Here is a 15,020-nt window from a genome sequence, read left to right on the forward strand (position 1 = left end):
TGGGAGGTGGAGCTTGCAGTGAGCTGAGATCCAGCCACTGCACTCCAGCCTGGGTGACAGAGTGAGACTCCATCTCAAAAAAAAAAAAGAAAGACTTCTTCCTTTCCACCCTGGAGGCCTTTTCTTTCTCTGGCCTTATTGCACTGGCCGGAATCCACAGTGTAATACTGAACAGAAGGGAGAGGACACCTGTGCGTTGTTCCTGAGAGGGTTACTGAAAGCCCCAGTTACCACTGTGGATTTGTCTGTTTCCCCTTGCAGTTTTATCCATTTTTGCTTCCTGTATTTCCTGTATTTTGAAGCTCTGTTATTAGGTGCCTAGGTATTTAGTATTGTTATATCCTTTTAATGAATGACCCCTTTATCATTATCAAATGACTCTCTTTGTCCTTTGCAATTTTCTTTGCTCTGAGAGCTCCCTTGTCTAATATTAATAGAGCTGCTTCAGGTTTGTTTTGATGTGTGCATTACCATGGCATATTTTTCTCCATCTTTTCACTTTTGTCTTTATAAGCAGTAGTATATCGTTGTGTAGGGCTTTATAATCCAGCCTAACAATATCTGTCTTTTAATTTTGCAGTAGGCAATTTGCTTTTATCCCTTGCTCATGCTTTTTGCTTTTTGAGTGTAATTTTAGAGGAGGATGCATGAGATTCCTCATATTTGTGCTGAGATGTAATCCACATACCATAAAATTTACCATTTTAAAGTATGCAATTCAGTAGTTTTTAGTACACTTGCACAACCATCACAATTATCTAATTAATTTCAGAGCATTGTAATCACCTTCAAAAGAAACCCTATAGTCATTTTCAGTCACTCCTTTTTTCACCTATCCCCCTCCTCCCACCTCAAGCTCCTGGAAACCGCTGTGAATGGTTTCCTGCTAATGTCCCTATGGATCTACCTGTTCAGGACATTTCATATAAATGGAATCACACCATGTGTGGCCTTTTGTGTCTGCCTTCTTCCACCTAGCATATTGTCAAGGTTCATCCAGGTTGTAGTGTGTCAGCACTTCATGCCTTTTTATTGCCAAGTAATATTGTGTGGATTCGCCAGTTTTGCTTATGCATTCATCAGCTGATGAACATCTGGCTCGTGTCCACTTTTTGGCTCTTATGAACAATGCTACGAACAGATTAGGTTTATGTGTGCAGACTTTTTTTTTTTTTTAATTCTCTTGAGCATAGACCTAGGAGTAGAATTGCTAGGTCAACTCCTATGTTCGACATTTTGAGGAACTGCCAAGCTGTTTTCCATAAAGGCTGTGCCCGTTTACAATCCCACTAGCAATGTATGGGGGTTCCAATTTCTCCACATTCTCAACACTGCAGATCAGTATATTGTCTGTTTTCATATTGCTATAAAGAACTGCCCGAGCCTGGGTGCTTTAAAAAGGAAAGAAGTTTAATTGACTCGCAATTCAGCGTGGCTGGGGAGACCTCAGGAAACTTACAATCATGGCAGGAGGGGAAGGGGAAGCCAGGCACCTTCTTCACAAGGCGGCAAGAAGTGTCAAGTGAAGCGGGAAGAGCCCCTTAGAAAACCATCAGATCTTGTGAGAACTCACTATCACAAGAATAGCATGGGGGAAATTGCACCCATGATTCAATTACCTCCACCTGGTCTCTCCCTTGACATGTAGGGACTGGGGGATTACAATTCAAGATGAGATTTGGGTGGAGACACGAAGCCTAACCGTGTCAGTCAGTTTGGGAAAGTTATCTTAATACCATCTTCCAATCCATGAAGCTGGGATATTTCTATATTTAGGTTTGCAATGCCTTTCAACAAGCTACTAGTAGTTTTCAGTGGACAAGCATAGCCCTTCTTTTGTTAACTTTATTCCTGTGTATGTCATTCTTTTTGATGCAATTGTAAATGGAATTATTTTCTTAATTTCATTTTCAGGTTGATCAGATTGCTAGTGTACAGAAACACTGGCTTTCCTATGTTGAACAAATATCCTGCAACCTTGCTGACCTCATTTATAAGTTCTGATAGGTGATTTTTTAAATGTGTAAATTCCTTAAGATTTTCTAGGTATAAATCATGTCATCTGTGACTAGAGAGTTTTGATTCTTCCTTTCCGATCTGGATGCCTTATTTCTTTTCTTGCTTAATTGTCCTGGCTTATAACTTCCAGTACAATGTTGGAATAGACGTGGCAAGAGCATTCTTGTTGTTTTGTTCCCAACCTTAGTGGGTAATGCTGTGGTTTTTCATCAATGCTGTTTATCAGGTTGAAGCAGCCCCCTCTCATTCTTATTTTCTATCTTGAAAAGGTGCTGGATTTTGTCCAATGCTTTTTCTGTATCTGTAAATGATCATGTGGACTTTGTCCTTTATTCTATTGGTAACTATGTCTATGTGAGACTCTGTGTCAAAAAAAAAAAAAAATTGTGATGGTGATAATTCTATAAAAGTTTAGCAGGATTCACATGCCTTGGCTTTTCTTTGTTGAAAGTTTGATTACTGATTTAATCTTTTTTTTTTTTTTTTTTTTTTGAGATGGAGTTTTTGCTTGTGTCGCCCAGGCTGGAGTGCAGTGGCGCAATCTTGGCTCACTGCAAGCTCCGCCTCCCAGGTTCACGCCATTCCCCGGTTCACGCCATTCCCCTGCCTCAGCCTCTGGAGTAGCTGGGACTACAGGCGCCCGCCACCACGCCCTGCTAGTTTTTTTGTATTTTTAGTAGAGACGGGGTTTCACCGATCTCCTGACCTCGCAATCCACCCGCCTCGGCCTCCCAAAGTGCTGGGAGATTTAATCTTTTTACTTACTAGTCAGTCTGTTTGTCCTAGGAATTTCTCCATTTTATCAAAGTTAATCTGTTGGCATACAATTCATGGCACTGATACTTTGTATTCTGTAAGGTCATCTGTACCATCACCTCTTTCACTCTTGATTTCAGTTATTTGAACATTTTTTTCCTTGGACTTGCTAAAGATTTGTCAATTTTGTTGACCTTTTCAAAGAACGAACCATTGGTTTTATTGATTTTCTCTATTATTTTTCTATTCATTTATTTCTACTCATCTTTATTATTTCCTTCTGCTTCCTTTGGGTTTAGCTTGCTTTTCTTTTAGTTTGAGGGAAGATAGACAATATGCAATAAATGTAATTATTGACATGGTTATTTTGAACTTACTGTTTTGTTTTGTATTTGTCTATCTCATAAGTTCTCTCTTCCCTTTTCCTTCCTTTCCAGGATTCTTGGATTAAGTATTCCTTAGAACTCTATTTTGTCTCCTACGTTGGCTCTTTATTTCTGTTTCACATTTTTGTATTGCTTTAAAGGTTCATACCTAAAAATTGCTTAACACTTTTATATATGTTTTACATCTTTAATTCATCACAATCTGCCTTCAAGTAATAGTGTAAGAATCTTGACAGTACACTTCCATTACTCCTTTCTTCTGTGCTGTGCTATTTTCATCATACATTTTATGTCTGTGTATGCTATTTTAAACAATCTTACTACAAAGAAACATGCCAAGAACATCAACATTACCACTCTATTTCTATACTTCAGACATACAACAAAGGGTCAGGGCACTCTGGCTCTTGGTTAGAACCCTCTTTATGTGGTTTTCCTTTTAGGAAAATTGCCTGGCTTAAGACAAGGCACCCTACATATAGTTGTTGAATAAATTTCAACCATCCAAAAAAAAATACAGAAAATACACTGTTAGGAGTGTAAATTGGTAGAAAATCTTTCTGGAACGTTCATTTGAAACATGTACCTTGATCACGAAAACCACTTCTAAAGATTATTCTGGCTGGGCACAGTGGCTCATGCCTATAATCCCAGCACTTTGGGAGACCGAGGCAGGAGGATCACGTGAGGTCAGGAGTCCAACATGGTGAAACCCCTACTCTATTAAAAATACAAAAAATTAGCCAGGCGTGGTGGCAGGCGCCTGTAATCCCAGCTACTCGGGAGGCTGAGGCAGGAGAATCGCTTGAACCCGGGAGGCGGAGGTTGCAGTGAGCCGAGATCGCACCATTGTACTCCAGCCTGGGCATCAAGAGCAAAAACTCCATCTCAAAAAAATAAAAGATTATTCTAATGAATCTTCAACTGCTTCCAAAGGAGGCATGGTACAGAGGATGGAAAAGTAGCTTTTTTTTTTTTTTAAACATAGTGAAATATATATGATACATTACTAATCAAAAACCTGAGTTAATAATGGCAAAGCGGGTTACAATTTTTGCTTAAAAAGGTCTTCATATAAACGATAGATATACAAGATGAATTAAAATACTGGATGGACAGTCATCAAATTGTGAGTTATATCTGGGTAGGAGGATTAAGGAGGACTTTTTAAAATTATGCATTTCTATGTTTTTTTGGTTTTTTTGCAGTGAGATTATACTTTTGTAATGAAGTGCATGACCTGGGGGAGGGGTGGTTTCATCTGGATTTGGCTGCTGGGACCTTGGGACGCCCCTCAGGATCTAGAGCCAGTTTTCCCTCCTGACCAGAGGCCCAGTGACACCTACCTAGCAAGGCTCAGCAGACCCCCTGCCTCAACTTCACTCCATTTGGACTCTGGGAGGCTCCTGGCCCCAAACCACCCTGCCCAAGAACCTCCATGAGTTCTCTACCTCTTGTACCCTTCTCCCCAGCATCACTGTAAATGTTCCACCCCTTCCCGTACCATGCCCCCTTCCGCGAGCACTTGGCATCCTTCCCTGGTGCAGGCAGGAGCGAGGCGGAACTTCCTGGAACAGTCCACTTTCCCGACAGCCGCCTGCAGCAGAACCACACACTATCAAAGGGAAAGAGCATTTTCATCACTGACTGCCGAAGGGCCAGGCTGCTCTCCAGAAAGTCTGGAAACTTTGTCGACCTTTAGGATTGGTGGTTTTTAAATTTCAGCTAATCACATACCATTTCTGATTTGTCAGCACAGTTTCACATTTTCATCAACATTTTTTCTGTATTTTTCCTTTTAGGATGACCTTTCCTAGATGGTGTGTGGGGTAGCTTAAGCTCCGCCCCCTTCTCCTGCCATCTCCTCCCCAAGGCACCAATGCTGCCTCCTCCACTGTTAACACCGTGTGCTTACTCATCTACAATCCTTCTTACTGGCAGTGGAGGCCTTCCATCCTCTGCAGTGACTGTGTGGAAACCTGAGCCACTCCTCGTCTCTAACACAAGACTGGCAGCAGCTCCTGATGAGACCAGGTGAGCCTCAGTGAGCTCAGGCGCTGGCAGATACGGACATTGAGGCTGGCACTGGCCAGTGCTGTGGTGGGCGTCACTCTGCACTGCTGCTGAGCAAATGCCCTGAATACACCTGTATCTGGTTCCTCCTTGCCAGGAACTCATTAAGCTGCCTGGGCCTGTAGTCTCGTGCTCCTCCCGCTCGGCCAGCAGTGCCACCCGGGAGCCTTGCTAACCGCAGGTTCTCACTCAGCAGGGCCAGGGCAGCCCCAAGCACTTGCATTTCTAACCAGCTCCTGATGATGCAGCTGGTCTACCAGCCACCAGCTGGCTAGCAAGGGTCTAGTCACAGTTTCAGTGGAAGGAAGTTCCATTCATAAACTATACAATTTCAGATGCCTTCTAGTAGAATTACCTGATGAAATTTAAAAATATTTCCAAGCTCACCCTAACCCTAAAATGAAGTTTATCATCCCAACCAATCTCGGGAAGGGAGGGGCCAGTTAGTTTTAACGTTTCCATTTCAAATATTAAGAGCCTCATCGGTGGCTCATGCGTGTAATCCCGGCACTTTGAGAGGCTGAGGCGGGAGGACTGCTTGAAGTCAGGAGTTTAAGACCAGCCTGGTCAACAGAGGGAGACTCTTGTCTTTAAAAACATTCAAAAAATTAAAAATTGGGCAGCTGTGCTGCTGTATGCCTATAAAGCTACAGGTAATTACTTTAAATATTTGGACAGATAACTTAAAATACTTTAATAATTTAAATATTTAAACAGATAATTATCTGTTTTAGTTTGTCAACACTGTGGTAAGTCATGATCTTGCCACTATACTCCTGCCTGGGCGACAGACGAGGAGATCTTGGCTCTCAAAAAAAAAAAAAAATACATTAGAAAAGTGAGACCAGGCATGGCAGCTCACACCTGTTATCCCAGCACTCTGTAAGGCCAAGATGGAAGAATCACTTAAACCCATGACTGACAGACCAGCCTAGGCCACAAAGTGAGAGACCCTGTCTCTACAAAAAAGTTAAAAATTAGCCAGGTGTGCTGGCATGCACCTGTGCTCCCAGCTCCTCAGGAGGCTGAGCTGAGAGGATCGCCTGAGCCCAGGAGGTTGTGGCTGCAATGAGTTGTGATGGTGCCACTGCACTCCAGCCTGGGCGGCAGAGCAAAACTCATCAACAATGAAATTCTCTCAAATTAAGAAAAAATATTAGAAAAGTGAGTGAAATGGGCTGGGCGCGGTGGCTCACGCCTGTAATCCCAGCACTTTGGAAGGCCAAGGCGGCTGCATCATGAGGTCAGGAGATCGAGACCATCTTGGCTAACATGGTGAAAATCCTGAAAATACTGAAAATCCTGAAAAATCCTGAAAATACAAAAAAATTAGCCGGGCGCGGTGGCGGGCGCCTGTAGTCCCAGCTACTCGGGAGGCTGAGGCAGGAGAATGACGTGAACCCGGGAGGTGGAGTTTGCAGTGAGCTGAGATCGTGCCACTGCACTGCAGCCTGGGCAACAGAGGGAGATCCTTTTCAAAAAAAAAAAGATCCTTTTCAAACAAAAAAAAAAGAAAAATTAGAAAAGTTAGAAAAGTTAAAAAAAAATTAGAAAAGTTAAAAAAGAAAAATTAGAAAAGTGAGTGAAATGACCCAAGACTACACAGTAAGTTACTAGAGAAGCTGGTGGCATCTTAGAAATACAGAGTTTATGGGAAAAGTTTTAAATTTTTAATGAAAAAGACTTCGAACAATGTATTATTTACACGTAAATAAGAAAAGAGAGCAGAATCCCCACATCCTCTTCAGAGGGAGACAGGAGGCCATTTATAAGAAGAGAGTTCATATAAACCCCATTAAATAGAAGCTGGACCTAAATACTTCCAAACAGGAGTACATAATAGGTGAACAGCCTCCACTCATCCCATCGATCTGCTTCAGATCAGATCCGCAACTGAAAATGAAGAAAGAAACAGATTAAGGAAAAATACAAAAAAAAAAAAATGAAAATTTGTAACATAAATTTAACTAAAACCTCACAACAGACTTCTCAAAACAAAAAACAGGCCAGGCATAGTGGCTCGCGCCTGTAATCCCAGCACTTTGGGAGGCCAAGGTGGACAGATCATTTAAGGCTAGGAGCTCAACACCAGCCTGGCCAACATGGTGAAACCCCGACTCTACTAAAAATACAAAAATTAGCTGGCTACGGTGCACGCATCTGTAATCCCCGCTACTCAGGAGGCTGAGGCAGGAGAATTGCTTGAACCCAGGAGGCAGAGGTTGCAGTGAGCCGAAATCGCGCCACTGTACTCCAGCCTGGGTGACAGAGCAAAGCTTCATCTCAAAAAAAACCCACAACAATAAAAAAACAAACTCAAGTGCCCCCAACTAAGAATAGGGACGTTCTTGCTACAATTCCAGTAGAGCTGGACGATTTCCTACCGTTCATAGGCATCTCATCGATCTGAGTGGAATAGTACTGCTCGATATCTCTGAGGATGCGGATGTCATCGTTCTTTACAAAGTTAATGGCGACACCCTTCCGGCCGTATCGACCCGATCTCCCAATTCTTCAGGAATAAAACAGTATTACAGTTAGTACATACAGCCACCAAGATCGAGTAAACGTGTGACAGAAGTGAAGTCAATGAGAGCTTGCACCTTACCTGTGTATATACAATTCTCTGTTATTGGGGAGATCGTAGTTGATGATGAGGGACACCTGAGGGACATCCAGCCCCCTGGCCCAGACGTCTGTAGAAATAAGCACTCGGCTGCAAAACGGAAAGTGTGTTTGAGGCGATTCAATGACTCCTGCGGGTGTAAGACTGGACTCGCTTCCACTGCTAATTTTGAGGAATCCTGGCTACAAGGTCAAAATATATGAGATTCCCCCTCACACCCGTCTGTCTGCAAACATGAAGCCTCAGGGACAGCACCAGAAACCCCTGTGCAGAGGGGCTGTTGGTGGATTTAGTTACTTCGGTCGTGTGCTCCATCAGATTAAAAAAATAGACATCTTTTACTATACTACCTTGAACTTGTTTAGTCGGTCCTAAACCAATAACTGGGAAAAATACTTTACTTTTGCCTAGCAACAAATTAAGAACAGTAACTTTGGCTGGGAGTGGCAGCTCATACCTGTAATCCCAGCACTGCCGGAGGCTGAGACGGATGGATCACCTGAGGTCAGGAGTTCGAGACCAGCCTGGCCAACACGGTGAAACCCCGTCTCTACTAAAAATGCAAAAAAAAAAAAGGCCATTCCAGCTACTCAGGAGGCTGAGGCACGGGAATCACTTGAAACCAGGAGGTAGAGGGTGCAGTGAGAAGACACCTGACCACTGTGGAATTAAACTAGTCGAAACGATGAACAGAAAACCCCTACTTACTGGAAAAGAAGACACACACTTGTAACCAAGGTACCAACCTGGCTAGTTAAGGCTCGTTATCACCTCGACCGAAGTATTACAGGAGCACAGCGAACCTCTCATTAACTGGAAGGTTTTCTGCTCACCCAGGGCCTCAGCTTTCAGAGCAGGAGCTCGTCATCTCCCCAGCTCTGGGGCCTGCCTCAGGCAGTGCATATGAAGTGCTCAGCACACAGTCTAGCAAACCCTGACCGGCAGAGCCACAGCACAGCGGACCCACCTGGCGCCCGACCGGAACTCCTTCATGATGGACTCCCGCTCTTTCTGGGGCATGTCTCCGTGCATTGAGGACACAGTGAAGTTGGCTTCTCTCATTTTTTCTGTCAGCCAGTCCACCTACAAATCCAATCAGCAGATGCTACTGCAAGCTCGTACACCAAACCAGAGATGTGCATTCGGGATTTTACCCCCATTTTTGCAGAACCAGTAATCATATTCACAAAGTAACTGCTCTTAAAACTCAGAATCATCCTAACTGGATGCACAAACTTTTTCCCAGAAAATGTTGGGGTGCACTCACAAAACCCTCTTACTTCATTTTCTCCACATAATGACTCTATGGGGGGAGGGGGCCAGGTGTGCTCATTCTCATTTGAAATTTGAATTCCAGTCTTGTCAGAACGTAGCCCAATTCCTTTCCTTTCTCAGGAAACTGGCCGACAGTTCTCAGGTCTGCCTCCACAGTATCATCACCTGGGGATCTACAACTACTCAGGCCGGGGTTCCACCTTCAACGAAATCTGAATCTTTTTGTTTGTTTGTTTTTTGTTTTGTTTTGAGACGGAGTCTCGCTCTGTCGCCCAGGCTGGAGCGCAGTGGCCGGATCTCAGCTCACTGCAAGCTCCGCCTCCTGGGTTCACGCCATTCTCCTGCCTCAGCCTTCCGAGTAGCTGGGACTACAGGCGCCCGCCACCTCGCCCGGCTAGTTTTTTTGTATTTTTTCAGTAGAGACGGTGTTTCACCGTGTTAGCCAGGATGGTCTCGATCTCCTGACCCTCGTGATCCGCCCGTCTCGGCCTCCCAAAGTGCTGGGATTATAGGCTTGAGCCACCACGCCTGGCCGAAATCTGAATCTTTAAGGATGGCTGGCATCGCTGTTCTGTAAATAAAGTTTTAATGGTCACAGCCATGTCTGACCGTTTGCATATTGTCTACGGCTGCTTTTGCAACAGACCACATACCCTGAAAGCTTAAAATATGGACAAACTGGCCCTTTACTGAAAAATCTTGATTAAAGTCATTCAGAGACTCAATCTGCAATTCCCCTTCAAGCACATGGAGGCCGTGCAGCAGTGCCTCTTACCTTTCTTTTGGTGTTGCAGAAGATGACTGCCTGAGTGATGGTCAGTGTGTCGTAGAGGTCACACAGCGTGTCAAATTTCCACTCTTCCCTCTCCACTGCCACAAAAAATTGCTTGATGCCTTCCAGAGTCAATTCATCACTGAAGGACAAAGACAAATCCTGTTACATCCTCATTCTTCCAGCTAGGACTTGAGGGCGGGCCAAGCTAGGATGCAGGGAGACCCCGGTGGAGAAGGTCACACCGTGGTATCTGGTGCGGACCCAGCACCCCAGCCCTATCCTCCATCCCGTCAGCACTTCCGTCACACAGGTCTCCATTCTGTATCCTACTGAACATTTCACACTGTGCACCACGTGGAATATGATTCTAAACAAAACAATGGTAAGTAAATACCGTCATCTAATTTTTAAATTTACAATTATTGGTTCAAACCACAATGAGTATGATAAAAGATGGGTTTTTTTGTTTTGTTTTGTTTTGTTTGAGACAGGGTCTTGCTCTGTTGCCCTGGCTGAAGTGTAGTGGCACGATCACTGCAGCCTCAGCCTCCTGGCCTCAAGCGATCCTCCCACCTCGGCCTCCTGAGTAGCTGGGACTACAGGCCTGTGCCGCCCTGCCTGGCTAATCTTTTATTATTTGTAGAGATAGGGTCTCCCTATGTTGCCCAGCCTATTTGGTTTTTCAAAACAGGAATTTTAAAAGAATTTGCATGCTTTAAATTCCTTTACACTCAGGCAGGAGGATAGCCTGAGGCCCAGATTTTGACACCAGCTTCAGCAACACAGCAACACCCTGGCTGTAAAAAGTTTTTGAAATGATAACATAAAATCCTTTATAAATGGGGCCCAGTGTTTTAGTAAACTCGACTAGAGGGGCTCCTACCGTTTCACCAAGATGCGGATTGGGTCGGTCATGAACTTGTTGGTCATCTCCAGAATCTCGTGTGGCAGCGTGGCACTGATGAGAACCACCTGTGTGGCTGGAGGCAGGTACCTGTACACGTCATAGATCTGCTCTTTGAAACCTGGGACAGGGAGCAAGACAGGTGAGGGATGCTTAGGGCGGCACGCCTAGCGTTCCCACTGGGTGAGAGGCAGAGTGGGGATAAGGTACGGTTGACAGGAAATCTCACTTTTACAGAACCAGGCCACATCCACGCGCTCTCTCCGTCCCTACTCCCCGCCCCCCGGAGTGTTATCTGGTTGAGGGAATCTGGTTTTCCTCTGGTGCTTTTTCAATCTGAAGTGCTCTAGGGATCAAGAAACCCACCCCGAGAGTCCTAGACGCCAAATAAAAAGCAATAGAGAGGCTGGCCTGAGTCACCCAAAATCTCAGATGCCTGCGGCGCAGTCCTGACTCACTTCCACCTGCCACTGTCCTGTGAGATTGGCATCCACTGTGCCCAGACCTGCCACATTTTAAAGAGAACCCAGACATCTTGTTACAGAAAATCTCCCAGTGAAAAATGCTGCCCACTTATTCACGTTATTTAACATGGCACAGGCGGAACCAACAGGGGAGCCAGCACACACGCACCCTCCGCCAGGCCCGGGCAGAGCCGGGCAAAGAAGGGAGCCAGGAGCAGGCAGGGGCCCAGCCTCCTCACCACAGGGCCAGTTAATGAACTGGAGGCTCTGACTCCATAAATTATATGTGGCCAGAGAATCTGCATTTCTACAAGTCCCCAGGTGACAAGGATGCTCCCGGCCTGTGCCCCTCACTGTGAGGACCCCTGCCCTAAGTGCCAGAAGCACAAAGAGCCACCCACAACCCAGGCCTTCCTCAGCCACCACAGAAACTGAGTGTGGTCACCGAACCTTTAACCTCAATGAGGAGCAGGGGGTCCAATAAAGGGCCCCAGAAGGAGGAGGGGAGGGAATGTGAGGTGCTCAGAACGCAGGCCCCCAAAGAACTGCTGGAACCAGAGGCCCGAGATGTGGCTGAGAGGATGCCCACGGGCGCTGCTGGTGAGTGCTGAGAACAAAGCACTTCCTCACCACCCACCTGATGCCCTTATGAAGACGCTGGGGGGCCTGCCACAGACCCTCACAGTGAATTCGAGGTGATACATCACCATGCATTTCCCAATCACTATTCTAAGAGAACAACTGCTATCACCTAGAGGTCCTCACTTCAGAACACCTATGAAAATCCAAGAAAGTATACATCCGAATCTACCAATTTATCTTTGTGTGTGCGTGTGTGTGTGTTTGAGATAGAGTCTTGCTCTATTGCCCAGGCTGCAGTGCAGTGGGGTGATCTTGGCTCATTGCACCTCCACCTCCCGGGTTCTAGCAATTCTCCTGGCTCAGTCTTCCAGGTAGTTGGGATTATGGGCACACATTACCACCCACCACCACACTTGGCTTATTTTTGTATTTTTATTTTTATTTTATTTTATTTTTTTTTGAGGCGGAGTCTCGCTCTGTCGCCCGGACTGGAGCGCAGTGGCCGGATCTCAGCTCACTGCAAGCTCCGCCTCCCGGGTTTACGCCATTCTCCTGCCTCAGTCTCCGGAGTAGCTGGGACTACAGGCACCCACCACCTCGCCCGGCTAGTTTTTGTATTTTTAGTAGAGACGGGGTTTCACCATGTTCGCCACGATGGTCTTGATCTCCTGACCTCGTGATCTGCCCATCTCGGCCTCCCAAAGTGCTGGGATTACAGGCTTGAGCCACCGCGCCCGGCCTTTTGTATTTTTAATAGAGACAGAGTTTTGCCATGGCCAGGCTGGTCTTGAACTCCTGACCTCAGGTGATCCACCTCAGCCTCCCAAAGTGCTGGGATTACAGGTGTGAGCCACTGTGCCCACCCTCCAATTTATCTTGAAGAATGAAAATAGCCTACACAACCAAGAAATATATTATGGAACATTCCTCCAACAGAATACCTTATTGCCATTAAGCAGGCCACAGAATACTTACCATGGACAGATGCATTTTTAAAAAAGCAGATTATCAAACCGAATACACGTGATTCCATGTCTATTAACTACAGCTATGTACAGAAAGTCTGGAAACATACTGTTTTAGGAGAAACTCCCAAACTAGGTTTCTCCTCTGCTCTCACACCAACACAATCATCAACACCGGAGATGGCTTTTGTGAGTGACCGGGGTCTGGGGCTTTTTCCTGCCAACCAAGCAGGAGACAGGAATGCAGTGCCCTCCAGTGAACTCTGCCACTCCCTACCCGGAGCTGGTGCGGAGATGCATAGTGTATATATGGATATGATCATAATACCACGTACGTATTTTGCAATATTTTTTAAGATAGGCTTGTTCTGCCACCCAGGATGGCACAATCACCGCTCACGGCGGCCTCCAACTCCTTGGCTGAAGTGATTCTCCCACCTCAGCCACCCCAACGCCTGGGACTGGCCCATGCCACCAGTCTGCTAATTTTTAATTTTTAATTTTTCAGTAGAGAGTACGTCTCTCTCTGTTGCCCAGACTGGTCCTGAACACCTGGTCTCAATGATACTCCTGTCTTAGCTTCCCAAGGTGTCTGGATTATAAGTGTGAGCCACCAAGCTCAGCCTTATTTTGTGATTTTTATTCATTTTTATTAACTATAACTCCTCAATAAACATGTATTTGCATATATAACAAAAGAACATGAAAGGCATTTGTAGGCAGTCCGGGCCCTGCTGGTGTTGCCCTCCACTGCTCCATAACCCCCGTGGGCCATGTCCTTCCCGGAGCGGCGCCACCTTCCCTCCTTGCTCCTCTGAACTCGTTTCTCTAGCCACTCAGCTTGCAGTCTCACAGCTCTGCCTGGGTTTACTTCTGGGTCTTTAGCCCCGAGCCCAGGATTAAAGGCCTCGATGACAAAGTCACCGGCACCTGCACTCCGCTACTCCACAGCCGCTCTAGGCAGCCACTGCCCCAGTGGGCTGCGTGGTCCTGACTCTAGGCTGTCTGACAATGGACATCCTGACAGATGGCCTCGACCTTGGCCCATGAGTTTGTCTGTCTTGAATGGGCCTATGAGTTATGTCTACGTTTCTTCCAACTTTGATAAAAGCTCCTCTACCCTCAAGTGTCCTTTCTCTCTGCTTCCCCTCGGCAGAGCCTTCTGTCAACCACACCACACGCTCCTTCTCCTTCCTCCCACCACATCATGCCTCCACAGAGGAGCCTGGAGTTGGCTCTGAGCACTCAACAGAAACTGGTCTCACAGGATCCCTAGGAGGCTCTAGGACCCCCTTCCAGTGCTGACCCACCCACCCACCCCTGCCAGGCCCCTGGTGGCTGCTGACCCCATGTCCTCCCTGGGCTCTGTCCCACCTCTCCATGAGACATACTCTGTGCTTCCTAGGTTCCCCCATCCTAGTCTCCCAGCTGTCTGCTCTTCCACTTGGCCCACATGTTCCTGGGGTTCATGGACCCCACTGCCTGGCTCTACCCAGGGGGCTGTCGACACGCAGCTGAGGCCAGACCCTTCCAAACATGTGACAGACTAAGGGTGTACCAAGGCACCTAAAAGCTAAGACATGTCAAGTCTGAAGTAATTATGCCACCTGACTCCCAGATCCGCCCTCACCTGCCATCTACCTTACCACCCATGTGCTAGCCTAGCGACACGCCTGGGACCCTCCTGAGTTAGGAAGGCTTCCCCGGGGGGTGGTGGGGGTGGCAGAGGGGCCAGCCACCAGCCCTCAACCTTCCCTCAAACCTTCCCTTCCTTCAATCCAACCCTTGCTTTAGATTCCCACTGCCACGTGGGTGAGGCTACCACCTCACCTGGATCAATGCTGCTGCATAAAAACTGTGGGTCAAACAGGCCTTCTCACTGCAGCCCTGGATATGCAGCTCAGGGTTCATCTCTTGCACTTCCCTCTCGCCCCATCCAGTTCAAGCCATGGTGAGCCACTTCCCTGAAGATGTGTGGCACGCATCTTTAGCCACAACTACCCAGAAGGCTGAGGCAGGAGGACTGCTTGAGCCCAGGAGGCCAAAGCTATAGTGAGCCATGATTATGCCACTGTGCTCACTCCAAGCTGGGCAACAGAGCAAGACCCTGCATCAAAAAATGAATAAATAGAATCAAGGTAGGGGCCGGGCACGGTGGCTCAAGCCTATAATCCCAGCACTTTGGGAGGCCGAGA

The 15,020-nt window shown here is 46.5% G+C and overlaps 1 protein-coding gene across 1 annotated transcript in view; it reads right to left on the reverse strand.

Moving 5' to 3' along the window:
* Window positions 1-6,844: 6,844 nt before the first annotated feature.
* The window catches only part of EIF4A3 (eukaryotic translation initiation factor 4A3), a 15,994-nt gene continuing 7,818 nt past the window's right edge, over window positions 6,845-15,020 (reverse strand). Inside the window, exons 5-10 of the mRNA XM_011933182.1 lie at window positions 10,794-10,981; window positions 9,911-10,049; window positions 8,828-8,943; window positions 7,843-7,950; window positions 7,619-7,746; window positions 6,845-7,127 (exon numbers count right to left, since the gene is read on the reverse strand). Coding sequence (XP_011788572.1) covers window positions 7,111-7,127; window positions 7,619-7,746; window positions 7,843-7,950; window positions 8,828-8,943; window positions 9,911-10,049; window positions 10,794-10,981 — 696 coding nt within the window. The 3' untranslated portion in view covers window positions 6,845-7,110. The remainder of the gene's footprint in view (window positions 7,128-7,618; window positions 7,747-7,842; window positions 7,951-8,827; window positions 8,944-9,910; window positions 10,050-10,793; window positions 10,982-15,020) is intronic.

The sequence above is a fragment of the Colobus angolensis genome, unplaced genomic scaffold (genome assembly GCF_000951035.1).
Source record: "Colobus angolensis palliatus isolate OR3802 unplaced genomic scaffold, Cang.pa_1.0 Scaffold1, whole genome shotgun sequence".
NCBI classification, from domain to species: Eukaryota; Metazoa; Chordata; class Mammalia; order Primates; family Cercopithecidae; genus Colobus; species Colobus angolensis.